This window comes from Bos mutus, chromosome 4 (genome assembly GCF_027580195.1).
Source record: "Bos mutus isolate GX-2022 chromosome 4, NWIPB_WYAK_1.1, whole genome shotgun sequence".
Taxonomy (NCBI): Eukaryota; Metazoa; Chordata; class Mammalia; order Artiodactyla; family Bovidae; genus Bos; species Bos mutus.
This window is the reverse complement of record NC_091620.1, coordinates 38224381-38243391: the sequence shown is the minus strand read 5'-3', so window position 1 is coordinate 38243391 and position 19011 is coordinate 38224381. Positions and strand designations below refer to the sequence as shown.

General features: G+C 37.8%; 1 protein-coding gene across 4 annotated transcripts in view; it reads right to left on the bottom strand.

Annotated features, from left to right (window-relative positions):
* The window catches only part of SUGCT (succinyl-CoA:glutarate-CoA transferase), a 787630-nt gene that overhangs the window by 752773 nt on the left and 15846 nt on the right, over nt 1-19011 (bottom strand). For 3 of the 4 annotated variants that reach the window (XM_005888147.2, XM_070369345.1, XM_070369346.1), the window contains exons 4-6: nt 13371-13456; nt 12766-12816; nt 3583-3703 (exon numbers count right to left, since the gene is read on the bottom strand). The exons of the other annotated variant lie outside the window; for it this stretch is intronic. In XM_005888147.2, the coding sequence (XP_005888209.1) occupies nt 3583-3703; nt 12766-12816; nt 13371-13456 (258 nt within the window). The remainder of the gene's footprint in view (nt 1-3582; nt 3704-12765; nt 12817-13370; nt 13457-19011) is intronic. 4 annotated transcript variants of the gene reach the window in all.

Below are 19011 nucleotides of genomic sequence, written 5' to 3'. Positions count from 1 at the left end.
ACTGAAGTAATATGTCCTAGTCAAAGTATTATATCAATTAACCGAATGAAGAGAAATAGGGGTATTTCGGTTATTATAATTTTACAAGTAATAAATATTTTTAAAATAACATTTTTGCAGCTTTTACAGTGAAACAAGATTTTCAGATAGGTATTAATTTTAAGATAAATTTACTGAAATATAAGAAGTAAAGTTTGCTTGGTTCTTTTTTTAAATATGTTTTTAATATACTAGTTTCCTTTGATAGCTCAGTTGGTAAAAAATCCGCCTGCAATGCAGAAGACCCCAGTTCGATTCCTGGGTTGGGAAGATCCGCTGGAGACGGGATAGGCTAGCCATTTCAGTATTTTGGGGTTTCTCTTGTGGCTCAGCTGGTAAAGCATCTGCCTGCAATGCAGGAGACCTGGGTTCAATCCCTGGGTTGGGAAGATCCCCTGGAGAAAGGAAAGGCTACCCATTCCAGTATTCTGGCCTGGAAAATTCCACGGACTGTATAGTCTCCAGTGTCACAAAGAGTCGGCCACAACTGAGAGACTTTCACTTTCACTTTTCTGTCTTAGGAAATAATCTAAGGCATAGTGACCTAACAGCAACTGAATATTTACTTCATGGTGTAGACCCTGTATGTGTGTGCTCAGTCACTCAGTCTTGTCTGACTCTTTGCAACACTACAGTCTGTAGCCCACCAGGCTCCTCTGTCCATGGGATTTTCCAGGCAAGAATACTGGAGTGGGTTGCCATTTCCTCCTCCGGGGTTAGACTCTTTAGGTACTTTAAATTAATGATCATTATATAGTGCTATGGACAAATTATATAAGAAATAACAGACTAGGCCAACAATGCCCTAAGCCCAGGCTATCCTCTGAAAGTGTCCTTGGAAAATGTAAACATAACTTTTACCACTTACCCTGAAAAGTGGTACTCTAAAAAAATTGCAACTATTAAAAACTCTTCAGTCAAGTTACGATTATTCATTCATTGATTTAAGAAACTCCCCACCATGTGCTCTGCACTGTGTGTGGAACTGAGAATAGAACAAGAGCCGACAGGGACTTCCCTGATGGTCCAATGGCTAAGACTCTGCGCTCCCAGTGTAGGGGGCCCAGGCTGGATCTCTGGTCATGGAACTAGATCCCACATATCTCAGCTATGATCCTGCATGCCACAACAGAGATCGAAGACCCTGCAAGCCACAAGTAAGACCTGGTGTAGTCAAATAAATAAATATTTTTTTTAATAAAAGAAAAGAACAAAAGCCTGCAGGATAGTGGATGAGACAGACAAGAAAAGTGGCAAATACAAAATATGATCAACAACAGTCAACCCAACCTTCAGGGATCAAGAAAAAATGTCTGCACAGAAGCAAGGACAACCAAGGTGAGATCTAAAGGGCAAAGAGAGAGTCACTGGGTGTGGCAGAGGATCAGGGTTTCAAGCAATGGAAACATCGTATGTAAATGTTTTGCCATGAGGGCGAGCATGGTGAATCTAGAAGATGCAAGTAATTCAGGTTCATATATTCTTTATGCTTTATGTTTTATGTTTTTCTGCCTAAACCATCTATGAAAATAAATGCTTTCCTCCCTTTACCTCTGGAGGTTCTCCTCCTACCTCATTGAAAATTCCTTCACAACCTCCTTCACTGTCTCATCATTATCTCCTAAACATCTACTACTTGGAATGCATCAGGCTCACACACTCACACTCTCCTTTTTCTGTCTACACTCACTCTATAAATGATCAAACACAGGTTTCAAATACGATGTATTTGTTCATAACTATAAAATTTTACATCTCCTGACAATTCGATCCAAGCAATTACCCTACATCTCCTCTTAGATACCTATAGCGATCTCAAGCTAGACTCTTGACATTCCAAATCCAAACTCTTGACATTCTCCCCACCAAAACATCTTTCCGCAGTCTCATTCAACTCTGTAAACAGCAATTTTTCTGATTGCTCAGGCCAAAACCTTAGAGTCATCTTTAACTCCAGTCTTTCTCTGATGCATCCCATCCATCTGAGAACCTTATCTACTTTTCTCAAAAACCTTCAGAATTCTATCACTTTTCAACTAGCTCGCTATCACCCTAATTCCTAATTCAAGTCCCCATCATCTTTAGTCTGGACTATTTCAATAGTTTCATAACTATTCTTCCACTTCTACCCTGCACTCAACAATCTATTCTCAACATAGTAGCTAGAGTGATCCTTTTAAAAATACATCAGATTGTACCATTCCTCTGCTTAAAACTCTCTATTATCTTACAAACTCACTCAAAGTAAAAGCCTAATTCTTTAAGAGCAGTCCACAAGTCTTTACTAGCCACCGTGTCTCTTATTTTCTTTCTGTTACATTTTCCTTCATTTACTGTTTCGGCCCTCCTTGCAGGCCCTCAAATATGCCCAATGCAGTCTCAGCTCAGGTCCTTTGCACTTGCTGGTCCCTTTGCCTGAAACCCTCACTGCCAACATCTATATGATTCACTCCTTTATTTCATTCAAGTCTCTGCTTAAATGTTCCCATTATCAATGAAGCCTTGTCTCACCTCCCAGTATAAAACAGACTATCCTTCCCTCATCTCCCTTGTCCTATTTGTCTCTAGACTCAACTACAAAAAAAACAAAACACAAAAGAGAATCTGTTTACTTATTTAATATCTCCCTAACCTAGAATGTAAATCTGCTGTAGAGCATGAATATGTGTTACTCACTGCTGTATCTCGGAACCTTAGAATACTGCCTGGGGGATCACAGACTTGCAGTAAATATATTTGGTGGATGAATTAATAAAAGCTGAAAATATTATCAATTATTCTCATAAATGCTATCACTATAACTTTATATTTTAAGAATAATTTTTAATACTATATCCCTAATTAATAGTTAAGTGCTTATAAACTATGTAAAGATAACTAATTCAATATTTTTCCCTTTAGCCTAAAGACATAAACACACACACACAGTTCACCACCAAGAGCTGAACAATGTAGAATACTTTATAGCACTCTTTTCCTTTACTTGGCTTAGTACCTTTGAATATATTGAAATGATATGTTGAGTTCCTATGCTATCTTAGAGCCAATGAATATTTCACCTGTAATTCTACATATGAGTTAATAATAGTACTCTGTTGGTATTTGCCAAATTTCTATAGAAAAATTTCCTGTAAAGAATCTGCCTGCAATGCAGGAGACCAGGGTTCGATCCCTGGGTCTAGAAGATTCCCTGGAGAAGGGAATGGCAACCCACTCCAGTATTCTTGCTTAGAAAACCCCATGGACAGAGGGGCCTGGTGGGTTGTCCATGGGGTTGCAAAGAGTCAGACACAACTGAGCAACTAACACTTTCACAGGCAGACAAATTCACAGAAGAAATACAAACAGCCAGTAAATATATGAAAATTGTTCATTTGCATTAATGTTCTTTAATGATTAATTTTCAACAACCTAAAATGGCTTGGCAGGGAAGGAGAGCAGAACCACTTTGAGAAAACCAGTGCTAGTGAGAGGTTTCTTATGTACAGAAAGACACAGAACCTGGAAAAGCTCCTCACTGACAAGGGTGTGGGGTGGAAATACCTGTGATGGAACAGTAGACAATGTGAGGTGCAATCTTGTCTATATCTTCATAGCCCAGCCCCATCGCAGACAGTTTGCCAGGGACATAGTTCTCTACAAATACATCACAAACAGCCGCAAGCTGAAGGAAGAAATGAAGACAAGTCAGACTTAAGGGACTCCCTAACTTTCAACAAATCCCCACATGAATTCTGATTTCAGTAAACACAATTATCCTCACTTTCTAAAAGCTCAGAAAAATCACAGGAAAAGTAGAATTACAAGGTGTAATTAGATAGACGTGAAGGCTCTAATCAACTACTTGAGGTATGACTGTCAATTAAACAATGGCTATTAAAATGTTCAGTTAATACCATAGTGTTAAGTGGATTCTGCTTACATTAAATGTAAGAAATATCTAGGCTGTGTGGTCTGTCCAAGTATATTCTCAGAAATTTAAAAAATTAGACTATAAGGACATAAAATACATGAAAAATATCTTTTAACTCCTTTAAAACTAAACACGTCTTTACAACCCTATCCTTATTCTTATCCTTACTTATCCTTATATTACATGATACATTACATCATTACAACATGTACATATTGGCACCTAACACTTGTAAACTCTTGTCAATTGCTTTCACACTTTCCAGATGCTTCCTTCCCAAAGAGTTTTAAATGTATTTAATGAATGACTAAAAAAAAAAATGCTAAACTATAACTCAGTAAATCAATAACTGTCAGAAACAAGACCCCAATTTTGAATCCCAGATTACTAATATATGAAATAGAGGAAAACAAACCACTGAAACCTTAAACTTCTTTTCAAAATCTCAATTGTGACTACGTATCTTCTGAAAATATCACAAAAAATTGTACGAGGTCATATAGAAAAATTCATGACATAATTCTTAACCATATCCAAGTGCCTAATAACTATTCAACAATTTTTTAATTGCCATGTAACATAGATACATTCTCACACACACAAACTAATGAAATAGAATAAGTCTGGGCCAGGGTAGACAAACTTTTTTCCATAAAATATCAAACAACAAATACTTTAGCCTTTCCAGGCCACATACATTCCCTGTCACATATTTATTTTTCTTTAATGATCTTTAACAATGTAAAATTCATGCTTAGTCCATGGGCTATGCAAAACAAGTCGGACTTGGTCCACAGTCTGCCAACCTCTGCTCTAGATGGAAAATAACTGAATTTACATAAACTTTAGATGGAAACGTAAATAAATGGAGTGCCTATTTGTTATGTTGTCAACAAATTTGGAGTGGATACATGGAACTATTTGACTTAACAAAACTTAGGGAGAGGGGATCTTAGGAGGCATCTCAGGGAAATAAGCTGTCATCCTCCAGATCTCCTGAAACAGAGGTACTGGAGATCCAAGTGACCACCTGTCAGAAAAGGAATGATAAATACATTAAGATACAGGACAGAGAAGAACAGATTCCAGGTATGCACTCCAAATCTCAAGCCATACAGACATCCTTTCCAAATTTCAGGTGCCAATTAACTTTTGAGATGCTTCTCACATGGGCAGTATGTTCCAGAGACAGCCCAAGTTGAGATGTGTTTATTTACTGTTAATGATTCTAACAATTCTACCAAGTATTGCTTGGGAAATGTGGGGGGAGAGTGGGTGTTAGTGTAAATAAAACACAAGGCTACAGTTACACTTCAATTTGTTCCACATACTGTTCTGAGTTTCTGTCTACTACTTACAAAGCTCTCCTGTGGGCGCTAAAGAAAACAAATGACATCAAATACACCTAGGCTTCTATACCAGTCATCTCCTGGCTGCAGAACTTGAATGGCACATATTAACAGTATAGTAGGCGATGGCACCCCACTCCAGTACTCTTGCCTGGAAAATCCCATGGATGGAGGAGCCTGGTAGGCTGCAGTCCATGGGGTCACTAAGAGTCGGACACGACTGAGCAACTTCACTTTGACTTTTCACTTTCATGCATTGGAGAAGGAAATGGCAACCCACTCCATGTTCTTGCCTGGAGAATCCCAGGGATGGGGGAGCCTGGTGGGCTGCTGTCTATGGGGTCACACAGAGTCAAACACAACTGAAGTGACTTAGCCTTAGCCGTACAGTACCTTATGCAAATTACATTTGATAAATTATTTTTAATTTTAAAAACTCTGTGTGTTCCTCAAAAAGTTAAACACTGAATTACCATATGACCCAAAGATGCCATTCCTAGGTAAATACCACAAATATTTGAAAGCAGGGACTTGAACAGGTACTTATATCCAAATGTCCATTGCAGCATTATTCACAATAGCCAAAAGGTGGAAACAACCTAAGTAGTTATCAATAGACAAATGTTCCCATCCATAAAGTTGAATATTTTTCAGTCATACAGAGGAACAAAGTTCTAATACATGTTACAACATGGATGAAACTTGAAAACATTATGCTAAGTAAAATTAACCAGACACAAAAGTACACATATTGTATGATTTCACTTACATGAAATATCTAAAATAGGCAAGTTCATAAAGACAGAAAGTAAATTAGAGGTTATCAGAAGCTGAGGGAGACGGGAGTGAAAAATTATTGTTTAATGGATACAGAGTTTGTTTGGGGTAATGAAACATATGGGAAATACATAACAGTGACGGTTATACTACATTATGAATGTAATCAGTGCTACTGAATTGTGTGGTACAAATGGTTAAACCACATTTTTATGTTATATATGTTATACCACAATAAAAATTATTTTTGTAGGGCATTTGTATTTTTAGATTTAAAGTTTTGTAAGGTATTTGTATTTTTAGATTTCTATAGGATCATAAGTTATATTTCAAATCACATAAAATAGTCAGATGAATCACAAATTCATCTGAATTTGGTGAATTCAGATGATTCATCAACTTTCAACTTGATTTGATCAATTTTCAATAAGACAAGAAAATAAATGTAATGAATAAGCTATGCTAATAGAAAAGTATTCAGAATGGATAAAGTAAACAAAAAACATTTTAAAAACCAATATACATAATATTATGTTTATCGGGAGAAATGAGCATACAAGGACATAAAGAGATTTTATATTATATGCTAAAATAGTGATCTTTTGCCCATGAACAGACATTACTTGTGTAACAATAGAAAAAAAAATTAAGCTAAAAAGAGCTGTGCTCTAAAAAGAGTCAGTAGTCTGACTCTATAAAGTTATAAGAAAAATACAGAAAAGTTGAGTTTAGGAGCTAAAGAGTTCTACTGATAAAGATGCCCAGTAACTTTTTAAAAAATGTTTATTTATTTATTTGGTTGTGCCAGATCTTAGTTACAGCACATGGGAACTTCTGTCTGCAACCTGTGGGCTTTTTGAGTTGTGGCATCCAAACTCTTAGTTGTGGCATGTGGGATCTCGTTCCCTAAGTAGGCCCCCCTGCACTGGGAGTGGAGAATCTTAGCCACTGGGCCACCAGGGGAGTCCCCCAGTAGCTTTTATTATTACGCAAGATTTCAATACGTATGCATTTGATATTTAATGGTAAAATATCCCTGGAAAAGTACATAGCACATAAGTTATTCTTTTCTCCATTTTATAAACATTTCTTTTAAATAAATGTATACTAGCTATTCAGAGAAGGCAATGGCACCCCAATCCAGTACTCTTGCCTGGAAAATCCCATGGATGGAGGAGCCTGGTGGGCTGCAGCCCATGGGGTCGCTAGGAGTCGGATACAACTGAGCGACTTTACTTTCACTTTTCACTTTCATGCATTGGAGAAGGAAATGGCAACCCACTCCAGTGTTCTTGCCTGGAGAATCCCAGGGATGGGGGAGCCTGGTGGGCTGCCGTCTATGGGGTCGCACAGAGTCGGTCACAACTGAAGCGACTTAGCAGCAGCAGCAGCATACTAGCTATTTTCTAGATACTGATTCTTGGTGAGTCTGCCATATGACATATTCTCCTTCTCTCTCTGTTTTGAGAGAACTCATTTCAAGAACAGGTATGTTCCCTAAAGTATTAGCTAAGGCATTTGTTAAAATTCTAAACAGTGCAGTGCTGAAATTAGACACATCAGAAATCACCCTGAGTTTTATGGATCTCCACACTGTCTACAAGGTTTATACAAGTCAACTGCTTCAGTGGAGACCAAACATTTATCACATTTCCCTGATGTAAGAATTTATTACAAAATAAAGTGAGAGGGAAAAACAACTTAGTCCTAGTTTTACTGGTGATCACCTCTTCCTCACTGAGGTGTTCACAAATCAACTAATAATCTATTCTAGATTTTGCCCACAATAAAAAAAAAAAAAAGCACAATTTTGCATGTTGGAGAAGCCATCATCCTTTTCATTTCTTCTGGGAAAAAAAAAATCTTCTTTCCACTCACATTAAAAAAAATTAAAATCAATTGAAATACCAGATACTTAATTCTGAGTTGTTTTCATTAGATATCATTTAGGAACACATTGGAGGAACAAGACAAGGAATAAAGGGGAATAATGATAATAATTTAACTACATTTATCTGTTTAAAAAAACCATAAATTTTAAATGTACGTCCAAGGATGTTCTTACTCATACGAGATGTATTCTACAAACACACACTCTATCCCTGAGCTCTACCCCCAGGAGATATCTTCTGAAGGATTTAAAGGCAAAGTTTCATGATGTCTTCTACTTACTTTGAAATGTAAATCAAAACTACAGTGAGGTATCACCTCACACCAGTCAGAATGGCCATCACCAAAAAAAGCTACAAACAATAAATGCTGGAAAGGATGTGGAGAAAAGAGAACCCTCTCACACTGTTGGTGAAAATGTAACCTGATATAGTATGGAGATTCCTTTAAAAAACTAAGAATAAAACTACCATATGACCCAGCAATCCCACTACTGGGCATATACCCTGAGAAAATCATAATTGAGAAAGACACATGTACCCCAATGTTCACTGCAGCATTATTTACATAGACAAGACTTGGGAGCAACCTAGATGTCCATCAACAGATGAATGAAAAAAGAAGTTTGGTACATATATACAATGGTATATTACTCAGCCATAAAAAGGAATGAATTGATGAATGAATATATCAGTTCTAGTGAGGTGGATGAACCTAAAGCCTGTTATGCAGAGTGAAATAAGTCAGAAAGAGAAAAACAAATACTGAATAAAAATTCCATAATGAATATATATGGAATCTAGAAAAATGGTACTGATGAACCTGTTTGCAGGGCAGGAGTAGAGACAGAGATGGAGAGTAGACTTGTGGACAGAGTCCACAAGGAGAAGGAGAGGATGGGATGACTTGAAAGAGTAGTGCTGAAACACATACATTACCATATGTAAAACATATACATTACCATATGTAAAACATATGGTAATGTTTTACATATGAGAGCTAGTGGGAAGTTGCTGTATAACACAGGGAACTCAACTCGGTGCTCTATGACAACTTAGAGAGGTGGGATGGAGGTGGGAGGGAGGTTCGAGAGGGAGGAGACATATGTATACTCAGCTGATTCATGTTGCTGCATGGCAGAAACCAACACAACATTATAAAGCAATTGCTTGTGGTGTTTGTTCAGTCCATAAGACATATCTGACCCTTTGCAACCCCATGGACTAGACCACACCAGGCCTCCCTGTCCCTCACTATCCCCCAGAGTTTGCACAAGTTCATGTCCATTGAGCTGGTGATGCTATCCAACCATCTCTTCCTCAATTATCCTCCAATTAAAAATAAATAATTTTAAAAGGAATTTGGATTAAAGAGGAGAGAAAAATAATAAAAGCTGTCATTCACCGATGGAAAACAAATTTTAAGAATTCATTGTACTATTCCTGCAACTTTTCTGTATGTTTGAATTTTTCCTGATAAGATTTTGGGGGAAAATAAGACCCATGACACTGCTCTACTGGCCATGATTCATACTCACAACACAGATATAAAACTTATGAATGGTATAACTAGCTGAAAGCAATAGATTTAAGACCCAAGAAAATCTATTTAAGTTTAATTACTTGAAATGTACTTCATTGTTATCAATCAGATCTGAAGAGAAACCCTGCCCATAAAGTTACAATTTAAACCTATCACAGTATGCTGGAAGACATAGGCAGTATCCAAAGAGAGTAAGAAAGACACCTCAGCAAATTCTTTTCTTTTGGTTAGAATCATACATGTAGGCCTAAAATACTCTAATGTACACTGATGTCTTGAGAGCAAGAGCTATGAATTCCATCTAACACTTTAGATGGAAAAAGCACATCTAACACTTTAGATGAATAACTTTAATGAACTTGTAAAGTATTTTTTAAATCAAGTCTGAAATATTCACAATTCAGGATAAAATATCAGAACATTCTCTCAGTAAGTCACTTCAGTCACTCAGTCGTGTCCAACTCTTTGCAACCTGATGGACTGCAGCACACCAGGCTTCCATGTCCATTAGAATCTCCTGGAGTTTGCTCAAACTCATGCCCACTGAGACAGTGATGCCATCCAACCATCTCATCCTCTGTCGTCCACTTCCCCTCCTGCCTTCGATCTTTCTCAGCATCAGGATCTTTCCCAATGAGTCTGCTCTTTGCATCAGGTGCCCAAAGTTTTGGAGTTTCAGCTTCAGCATCAGTCCTTCCAATGAATATTCAGGACTGATTTCCTTTAGGATTGACAGGTTTGATCTCCCTGCAGTCTAAGGGACTCTCAAGAGACTTCTCCAACACCTCAGTTCAAAACCATCAATTCTTCCATGCTTTCTTCATAGTCCAACTCTCACATCCATACATGACTACTCAAAACACCATAGCTTTGACTAGACGGACCTTTGTTGGCAAAGTAATGTCTCTGCTTTTTAATATGCTGTCTAGGTTGGTCGTAGCTTTTCTTCCAAAGAGCATCTTTTAATTTCATGGCTACAGTCACCATCTGCAGTGATTTTGGAGCCCCCAAAATAAAGTCTTTCACTGTTTCCATTGTTTCCCCATCTATTTGCCAAGATGTGATGGGACCAGATGCCATGATCTTAGTTTTCTGAATGTTGAGTTTTAACCCAATATTTTCACTCTCCTCTTTCACTTTCATCAAGAGGCTCTTTAGTTCTCCTTCACTCTCTGCCATAGGGTGGTGTCATCTGTGTATCTGAGGTTATTGATATTTCTCCCGGCAATCTTGATTCCAGCTTGTGCATCATCCAGCCCGCAATTTCACAGGATGTACTCGGAATATAAGTTAAGTAAGCAGGGTGACGATATACAGCCTTAACAGACTCCTTTCCCAGTTTGTAACCAGTCTGTTGTTCTATGTCCAGTTCTAACTGTTGCTTATTGACCTGCATACAGATCTCAGGAGGCAGGTAGGGTGAGCTGATATTTCCATATCTTTAAGAATTTTCCACAGTTTATTGGAATCCACACAGTCAAAGGCTTTGGCATAGTCAATAAAACAGAAGTAGATGTTTTTCTGGAACTCTCTTGCTTTTTTGATGATCCAATGGATGTTGGCAATTTGATCTCTGGTTCCTCTGCCTTTTCTAAATCCAGCTTGAACACCCGGAAGTTCACAATTCAAGTACTGTTAAAGCCTGACTTGGAGAATTTTGAGCATTACTTTACTAGCGTGTGAGATGAGTGCAATTGTGAGATAGTTTGAGCATTCTTTGGCATTGCCCTTTTTTGTGATCGCAATGAAAAGCTAATGCTTAATGAGAGCTAACTATGCAGGCACCCTTCTATACATTTTATACATATTCATTCAATTCTAACAACCCTAAGAAGTGGGTTGGAGAAGGCAATGGCACCCCACTCCAGTACTCTTGCCTGGAAAATCCCATGGACGGAGGAGCCTGGTAGGCTGAAGACCATGGGGTCGCGAAGAGTCGGACACGACTGAGAGACTTCACTTTCACTTTTTCCTTTCATGCATTGGAGAAGGAAATGGCAACCCACTCCAGTGTTCTTGCCTGGAGAATCCCAGGGACAGGGGAGCCTGGTGGGCCACCGTCTATGGGGTTGCACAGAGTCGGACACGACTGAAGCGACTTAGCAGCAAGAAGTGGGTATTATTGGACTTCTCTGGCGGACCAGTGATTAAGACTCTGCGCTTCCACTGCTTGGGTCACAGGTTTGATCCGTGGTCAGGGAACTAAGACCCCACATGGCACTCATCCCTACATATATAAAATAAAAACCTTTTAAAAAGTAGTTATTATTATTGCCCTCATTTTACAAATAAGGCAACTGATACATAAAGAAGTTAAGTAACCTGTTGAAGTCACATGGCTAGAAATCAAAGAAGGCAGGATTTAAATTCTAGAAGAGAACACTAAGATATGCCCCTAACCACTGTGCTTCCCTGTCCCCTCAAGGAAAGATGCCAAGATCAGGTCTGGACACATTAACCATCTGAATAAATGTTAGAAAAAGACTGGGCTCTACAGTGATGTAGACCCAGGGTTCAAATTTCAGCTCTTCCCTTTATCAGTTCTGTGATCTTTAGACAATCATTCAAGCCCCTTGAGACCCATTTTGCCTCTTGTGAAAATGAGGCTATAATATGTCATTTTCAAAGCAAATTATGAAGATTTAAGAAAATAATATTAGCAAAGTGCCCAGGCCTAAAATCTGATGCAAAGGAGGCACTCAGTCAATAGACAACAGCACCATAACTAAACACTCTGACACCATGGAGATGTCATACACAATATACCAGAAAGTATAAAGCAAGTCATACTTACTGTAAAAGCAGTTAAACTGTTGAACTGCAAGGAGATCAAACCAATCAATCCTAAAGGAAATCAGTCCTGAATATTCATTGGAAGGACTGAGGCTGAAGCTGAAACTTCAATACTTTAGCTACCTGATGGGAAAAGCCAACTAGTTAGAAAGTTGGCTAAGAAGGCAGGAGGAGAAGGAGACGACAGAGGATGAGATGGTTGGATGGCATCACCGACTCAATGTATATGAGTTTGAGCAAGCTCCAGGAGATGAAGGACAGGGAAGCCTGGCATGCTGCTGTCCATGGGTTTGCAAAGAGTCCAACACAACTGAGTGACTGAACAGCAACAAACTCTTCAAAGACATCTAGAGCAAAATTTCAGACTGCCAACAAAATCATGTTTTAAACACTTTTACTCTGATATTCAAATCCCTAATTACAACCCAGGGGGTAAGATGCCTTCTACAGAGCATACTGTACCTCTTTGACGATTTTCACCCCTTTTGGATCCTTGATATTAACAGCTATACTCTAAAAATTAAAAATAAGCATATTAAAATAATATCATAAAGATGTTTCTTTATGATAAAGAAAAATTACTGACAGTTCACTAAGAGAGCCATTCATATCATCAATTCTCTTCTTAAAGTAAATGTATTTTCCTCAGAAAGAAACATTTAAATCATTTTTACTGATTTTATTTGCAATTTGGATGTTAAAATGATAGCAAGGATTACAGTAAAATAATTTCAAATAATGATCCCAAATATAAATAATAAGCAATCTCCAAAAGAATAACAAACATAAAAGAATCAAGTGATTTCTCTCCTTAATAAAATTATTTCCATTCAAAATCATTATAAATTCTCACAATATGTTTTAAGTTAGTAGAAAAGGAAAATAAAGAGGTCTACTGTTTCTATTTGGTAACTGGCAAATGAATAGAATAAAACCTCACTTCTTGAAAATATTACTTATATCCACAAAAAAAAAAGGGTAGAAATAAACGAGCCACAATGCTATCAAAAGTTTTGTTACTACAAGACGATTATAGAAAGAAAGCAAAAAGGGGGTAATATTCTTACTTTTTTATTTCGGTTAACACTGAGAAAATAAGTACTTTCTGTCCCCACAAAAGGTGGACCCCAAGTTCGTGTATCATCACCAGCTCCTGAAAATAACAGCATGAGCTATTTTAACCTTGGAACATCACGAGACATTTCAAACCAACAAATTTACTCATTCACACGTTCACAGATGACTACTAAGATCAGCTTAGTTCAGTGGAATTAGCAACCTAAAGGAGCCATGGGAGCTTGTTAGAACTGCCCAAATTCTTTCCCTGTTCATGTAAATCACTCCCATAATTTCTTTCACTAAAACCCAACCCTGAAAGTAAAAATCCAGAACAGAATATCCAAATGCCTTAAGATACATAAACAGCAAGTTTGAAGGGAAAAAATTACTCTCCTTGTTTGATTCAACAAACAAGTCAGCTCTTTCAGTGTTTTTGGCATTAAATGTGCAAACAAAGTGTTAGGTCTGTAAAGGATTTTTGTTATATATAATTTAAATCAGAAAAATGATAAGTAAGTCTTTATAAAGTGGTATTTGAGGCTAGGTATAAAATAATGATAAATAAATCTATTTTTTAAAATCCTGCAGTAATAAATCAGAAAAAGCAAAATAAGCAACTGAGTAGCAAATGTAAATAATTTAAAATACTAGCTTAGAATAAAATTTCAAGGTCTTGCTTCAAAGTAAAATGTTTAAAACCATCAAAAATAGGGTATTTTCTTTGAGACATCTACGTCAAATGACCTGAAAAGTACTTATGTTTGATTCAAAGACAACACTATAGAGTTACAGAAAAAAGTTTTCTTTGCACAAAAAGCAAACAATGTAGATGGAACAGAGAAGGTGAATTAACAATTAATAGGCACAAATTGTATCACTTAAATTTAAAAATGTATAAGTTCAATTAAATATAGATACTAGAAACTAATCACTACCTAAGTATTACTAGCCCCTCCAATAAGAGATAATTTGTGAGTATGGGCTAAAGTTTAAATTCTAATCTCATTTAAATGATATTGTTAATTTATTGGGCCATTAAACTTTACCCACTGAAACTGATAAAGAAAAACAGACACAGCCTTTTAGAAAACAAAACAGATGCTAAACAATAGACTCCTTGATTTAAAAAGAAAAACAAAAAGGAAAAAAACCTCACAAGAGAAGGGGAGAGAACAAGAGGAAATAAGAAGCATTAGTTCTCACGGGGGATGAACTGGAAACAACACAAAGCAATAAATGCTAAGTATCAAACTGAACACATGTTCAAAACATCAGGGGGAAAAACAAAGTGCAAGAATCCACAAAAACAACCTCCCAGGAATAGACCAGTTAGAGTCTTCATGGAAAATGTATGTGTGAATATGAATCTCCAAGACCAGCCAGGACCTCCCAGAGTCAGGAGACAGTCCAGCCACTTCTATTTTTCTGAAGGTCTCAATACATTAAAAAAAAAAATTTTTAAGGAAGCAACATCAAGATAAGGTTTAAATTAGCTTATTTTAAATGATCACATTCATCTCTGATCACATTCATCTCTCGGGTGGAGATAATGTCAGAAATCTAAATTGGAGGCCCACATGGCTTTCCTGGGGGGCTTCCCCAGTGGCTCATCAGTTAAAAAAATCTGCCTGCAATGGAGGAGATGCAGGTTTGATCCCTAAGTCAGGAAGATACCCTGTAGGAGGGCACAGCAACCCACTCCAGTATTTCTGTCTGGACAATCTCATGGATAGAGGAGTCTGGCGGTCTATATAGTCCAAGGGGTTGCACAGAGTCAAATACAACTGAAGCAATCAAGCATGCACGTACACATGGTTTCCCTACCGGACCTGTCCCTAGTTTATGCTGTTGGTGGTGGTGGTGGTGGTGGTGTTTAGTTGCTAAGTCTTATCCAACTCTTTTGCAAGCCCATGGACTCCAGCCCATCAGGATCCTCTGTTCATGGGATTTCCCAGGCAAGAATACTGAAGTAAGTTACCATTTCCTTCTCCAGGGGATCTTCCCAACCCAGGGATCAAACCCACATCTCCTGCATGTGGTAGACTCTTTACCACTGAGACACCAGGGAAGCCCATCCCTAGTATATAATCTCTAGTATACAAACCAGGGTTTAAGAGAAGCAGAAAGTGAGTGCTAATGGCACATGAAAGGTTAAAGGTCACAAGCTTGTAAAACTAGCAATTTGAGAAACATGTTTTATTTGACCCACACACTATTTAAAGTTTTTAACTATCTGCCATGATTTCAAAATCCAGAAGCAGTATATAAAAATTCAGACTTCTTTTTTTAAATGATATTTGAAAATATTCATTCATTCAGAAAAGATTTATTGGGTGCCTACTAGGTCACAAGCACCACTGTCTGCAGAGCAGACACAGGGCATCATCCTACTTCATTCATTTAGGTTACCTGCCTGGCCCTGTCAGCACACAGTTTACACTCACCAACAAACTCAAAAAAAAGGAGAAAAAAACATACTTAAGCTTGATATGTTCTTTGATTACTCAAGTAAGAACAATCTAAGTCCCAAGTCAGAAAACTACAGCCAAATTTAATTCAGAAACTAGAGAAAGTGGAAGTGTGAAAATGCTAGTTGCTCAGTTGTGTCTGACTCTTTGTGACCCCATGGACTGTAGCCTGCCTGGTTCCTCTGTCCATGGAATTCTCCATGCAAGAACACTGGAGTGGGTAGCCATTCCCTCATCCAGGGGATCTTCCCAACTCAGGGATCGAACCCAGATCTGCACTGCAGGCAGATTCTTTACTGTCTAAGCCACCAACCAAATTTAATTTAAGTGGAGAAGTGGACACTAAAAAAGACTAACTCTCTACTAAAATTTGAAAATACTGCCAAATCACTTTACCCTCATGTCTGTTGAATAATTATCTCAGAAAAACAAAATATATGAACATTAAAATGTGCTGAGCAGAAGGGTTAAAGGAAAGAGAGAAATTAGTTAGGAAAAGAGCAATGAACACCTGCTAGGAAAAAAGTTTGATGCCTAGTGTGTAGCTATGGGACTTAATAAAGTTCTAAATAAGGAAAGGGTCCCCTGGGGTGGAAAGGGAAAAAATAACAAAGGAGAAACAGGTCTAAGCAAATAGGGAAGAGTGATTTCTAAAATTCATAAAAATACAGTCATTCCTTCATTATCCTCGAGGGTTCCAGCACCAACGAGGACTCCAAAATTGGCGGATGCTCAAGTCCTACAACTGGCCCTCTATACCCACAGGTACAGTACCCCCAATTCTACCAAACACAGATCATTAAAGTTCACAAGTCCACAGACTCAACCAACAAGACACAAAGGGCCAACTGTACAAATATTTAACCTAGAGACCAAGGGAAATAGCAAGAGAAATTAGATTGACTGTTCTGCCTGTAAATGGAAGACCCCATGGCTGAAATTAGAAAGTATGTGGCATTGAAACTGGGCAGCAATGCGGTAATTAGAAGTTTTGTGGTAACTGTTAAACAAAGAAAGAAAAAAACATGTTCAGCTAGAAAGTGAACGTTATTCAGCATGTATCCAGCAATGACCAAAAGCAATAAATATCACGGACTGGATAAACGAAGCACTATTTCTGGAAAGCAGGATTTACCAGGCTCTTCTATCACCTGGAGCCTGACAAAGGCAGGGTCAGAAAAATGTAATATAAAATATGTAATATTCCTCATGCTGATCACAGAATCTTCTGCTAACTGCTTGGGCCTCCTAAGAAGATTTAGCAGAAAGTTGAATCTTCCAGATCAGGTATTCAACTTTATAATATTTAATCACTTACAGTGAATTCATATGTTGACGTAATTGCAATCTAGTCTCTTATGGGTCTGATAGAAACATGCACAGTATTCAAGAAGGCTGGACCATTTTCATTGATTTGGGAATTCTGTTCCAAATCCATGAGCATCAGAATTTTTTTTTTTTTTGCCATGGTACATGGCATATGGGATGTGGAATCTTAGTTCCTGGATCAGGGATCAAACCAGTGCCCCCTTCAGTAGAAGCACAGAATTCTGACTATCAGACCACCAGGGAAGTTCCAGCATCAGATCTTGAAAGATAAATAATAATGCTGATTTTTGAAACCTTCCAAAACAAGCTGTTTATGAGACGATGCAGAGAACGTGGACTCCTGGTTTAAGTGCTTATTAGAGAGAAAGGGAACATGATATGACACTTTTCTGAGTAGCTTCATCAACAGCAACATGAATTAAACATCAAAGAGTTGAGAAGGCACCAAATAAGAGTGAGAATTATGCACCCAGTATAGGTTTACTTGGTGGACAAAGGGAAGAGAAGAAAGGATAGTTGTCAGATGAAAAACATAAAAGTAAAGAATTCATCTTAGCTTCAGTGTTTTTTCTTCAAAATATTTAAAAGTATGAAATGGGAAAATGTTTCTTTTATTAGAAATAGAAAATAATGACTTAGGTTGGGGTATTTGGGTTCCTTTTGGAAGGACTTTGATTCCTTTTCTTCCTCCTTCTTCTACAACCTATTTCTCCCCTCTTCCCTTCCCCTGGTCCCTGGCTCCCTTTCATCCCGCAGTGAGGGAAGTGGCCAGGCTCACTCTAACCTCAGTGTCAGCAGCAATTCTTGTGTGGGCTCAAGAGGACCAGGATCAGAGATGAATGTCCCAACACTCCTTACTAGCTGTGTGACCGTGGACAAATCCCTTCATCTCTCTGGGTCTCTGTGTCCTTATTTATAATCTAGGAATAATAGCAGGTGACAGGTTGTTGGAAAGATTGAATAAATTAATATAGGCAAAGTGCTTAGAACAGTGCCCGGCACTAAATGTCATTAGCATTGCTGTTATCATATTGCATGTCAGTTTACCAGTGTGCTTAGTCACTCAGTCATGTCCAACTCTTTGTGACCCCATGTGCTGTAACCCACCAGGCTCCTCTGTCCATGGGGATGCTCCAGGCAAGAATACTGGGGTGGGTTGCCATGTCCTCCTCCTGCGGATCTTTGCAACCCAGGGATCAAACCCAGGTCTCCCACATTGCAAACGGATTCTTAACCGTCTGAGCCAGCAGGGAAGCCCCAGTGTTTCTAATAGAGGCTTACAGAAACTAGCTTAGGGCTCAACCCTTGGCATGTAAAGAGTAGAAAGAGATCTAACTTTAGTATAGGTTCAGAGGAAAATAAAGAATGGAGAAGAAAAATAATCATTTCATTTCTATTCTTTCCTCGTCCCACATACAGGTACATGGATATTTAAAGAACTATTAAAAATATTTATTAGCTTGTTTCTTTTTTTTTTTTTTGACACTCAAACACATCTTTTTATTATATACTAAATTTAAAAATACAAATCTTATTAAAAATGCTTATGAAACATCGTATACATAAGTACTGTCAAATACTATCAGATTATGACATTATGTACACTTGCTAAGGTTAATTAGAAACAGAACAACATTCATAACTTTGCTGATAATGAATTTCAGAAGTCAATATTTTAATTAACATTTGGCAACTTTGAAGTAGTGATCTGCACAGGAAGATGTCTGCAGAGGTAAAACAGTGAGAAAACAAACGGAAAAATGCAGATATTCCTGCCCTAAGTGTTATTAAGTAGATCTCTTCTTCATCCTCTTAAGTCTCAATATAACAGAAATTAAAGTGCATAAGACCA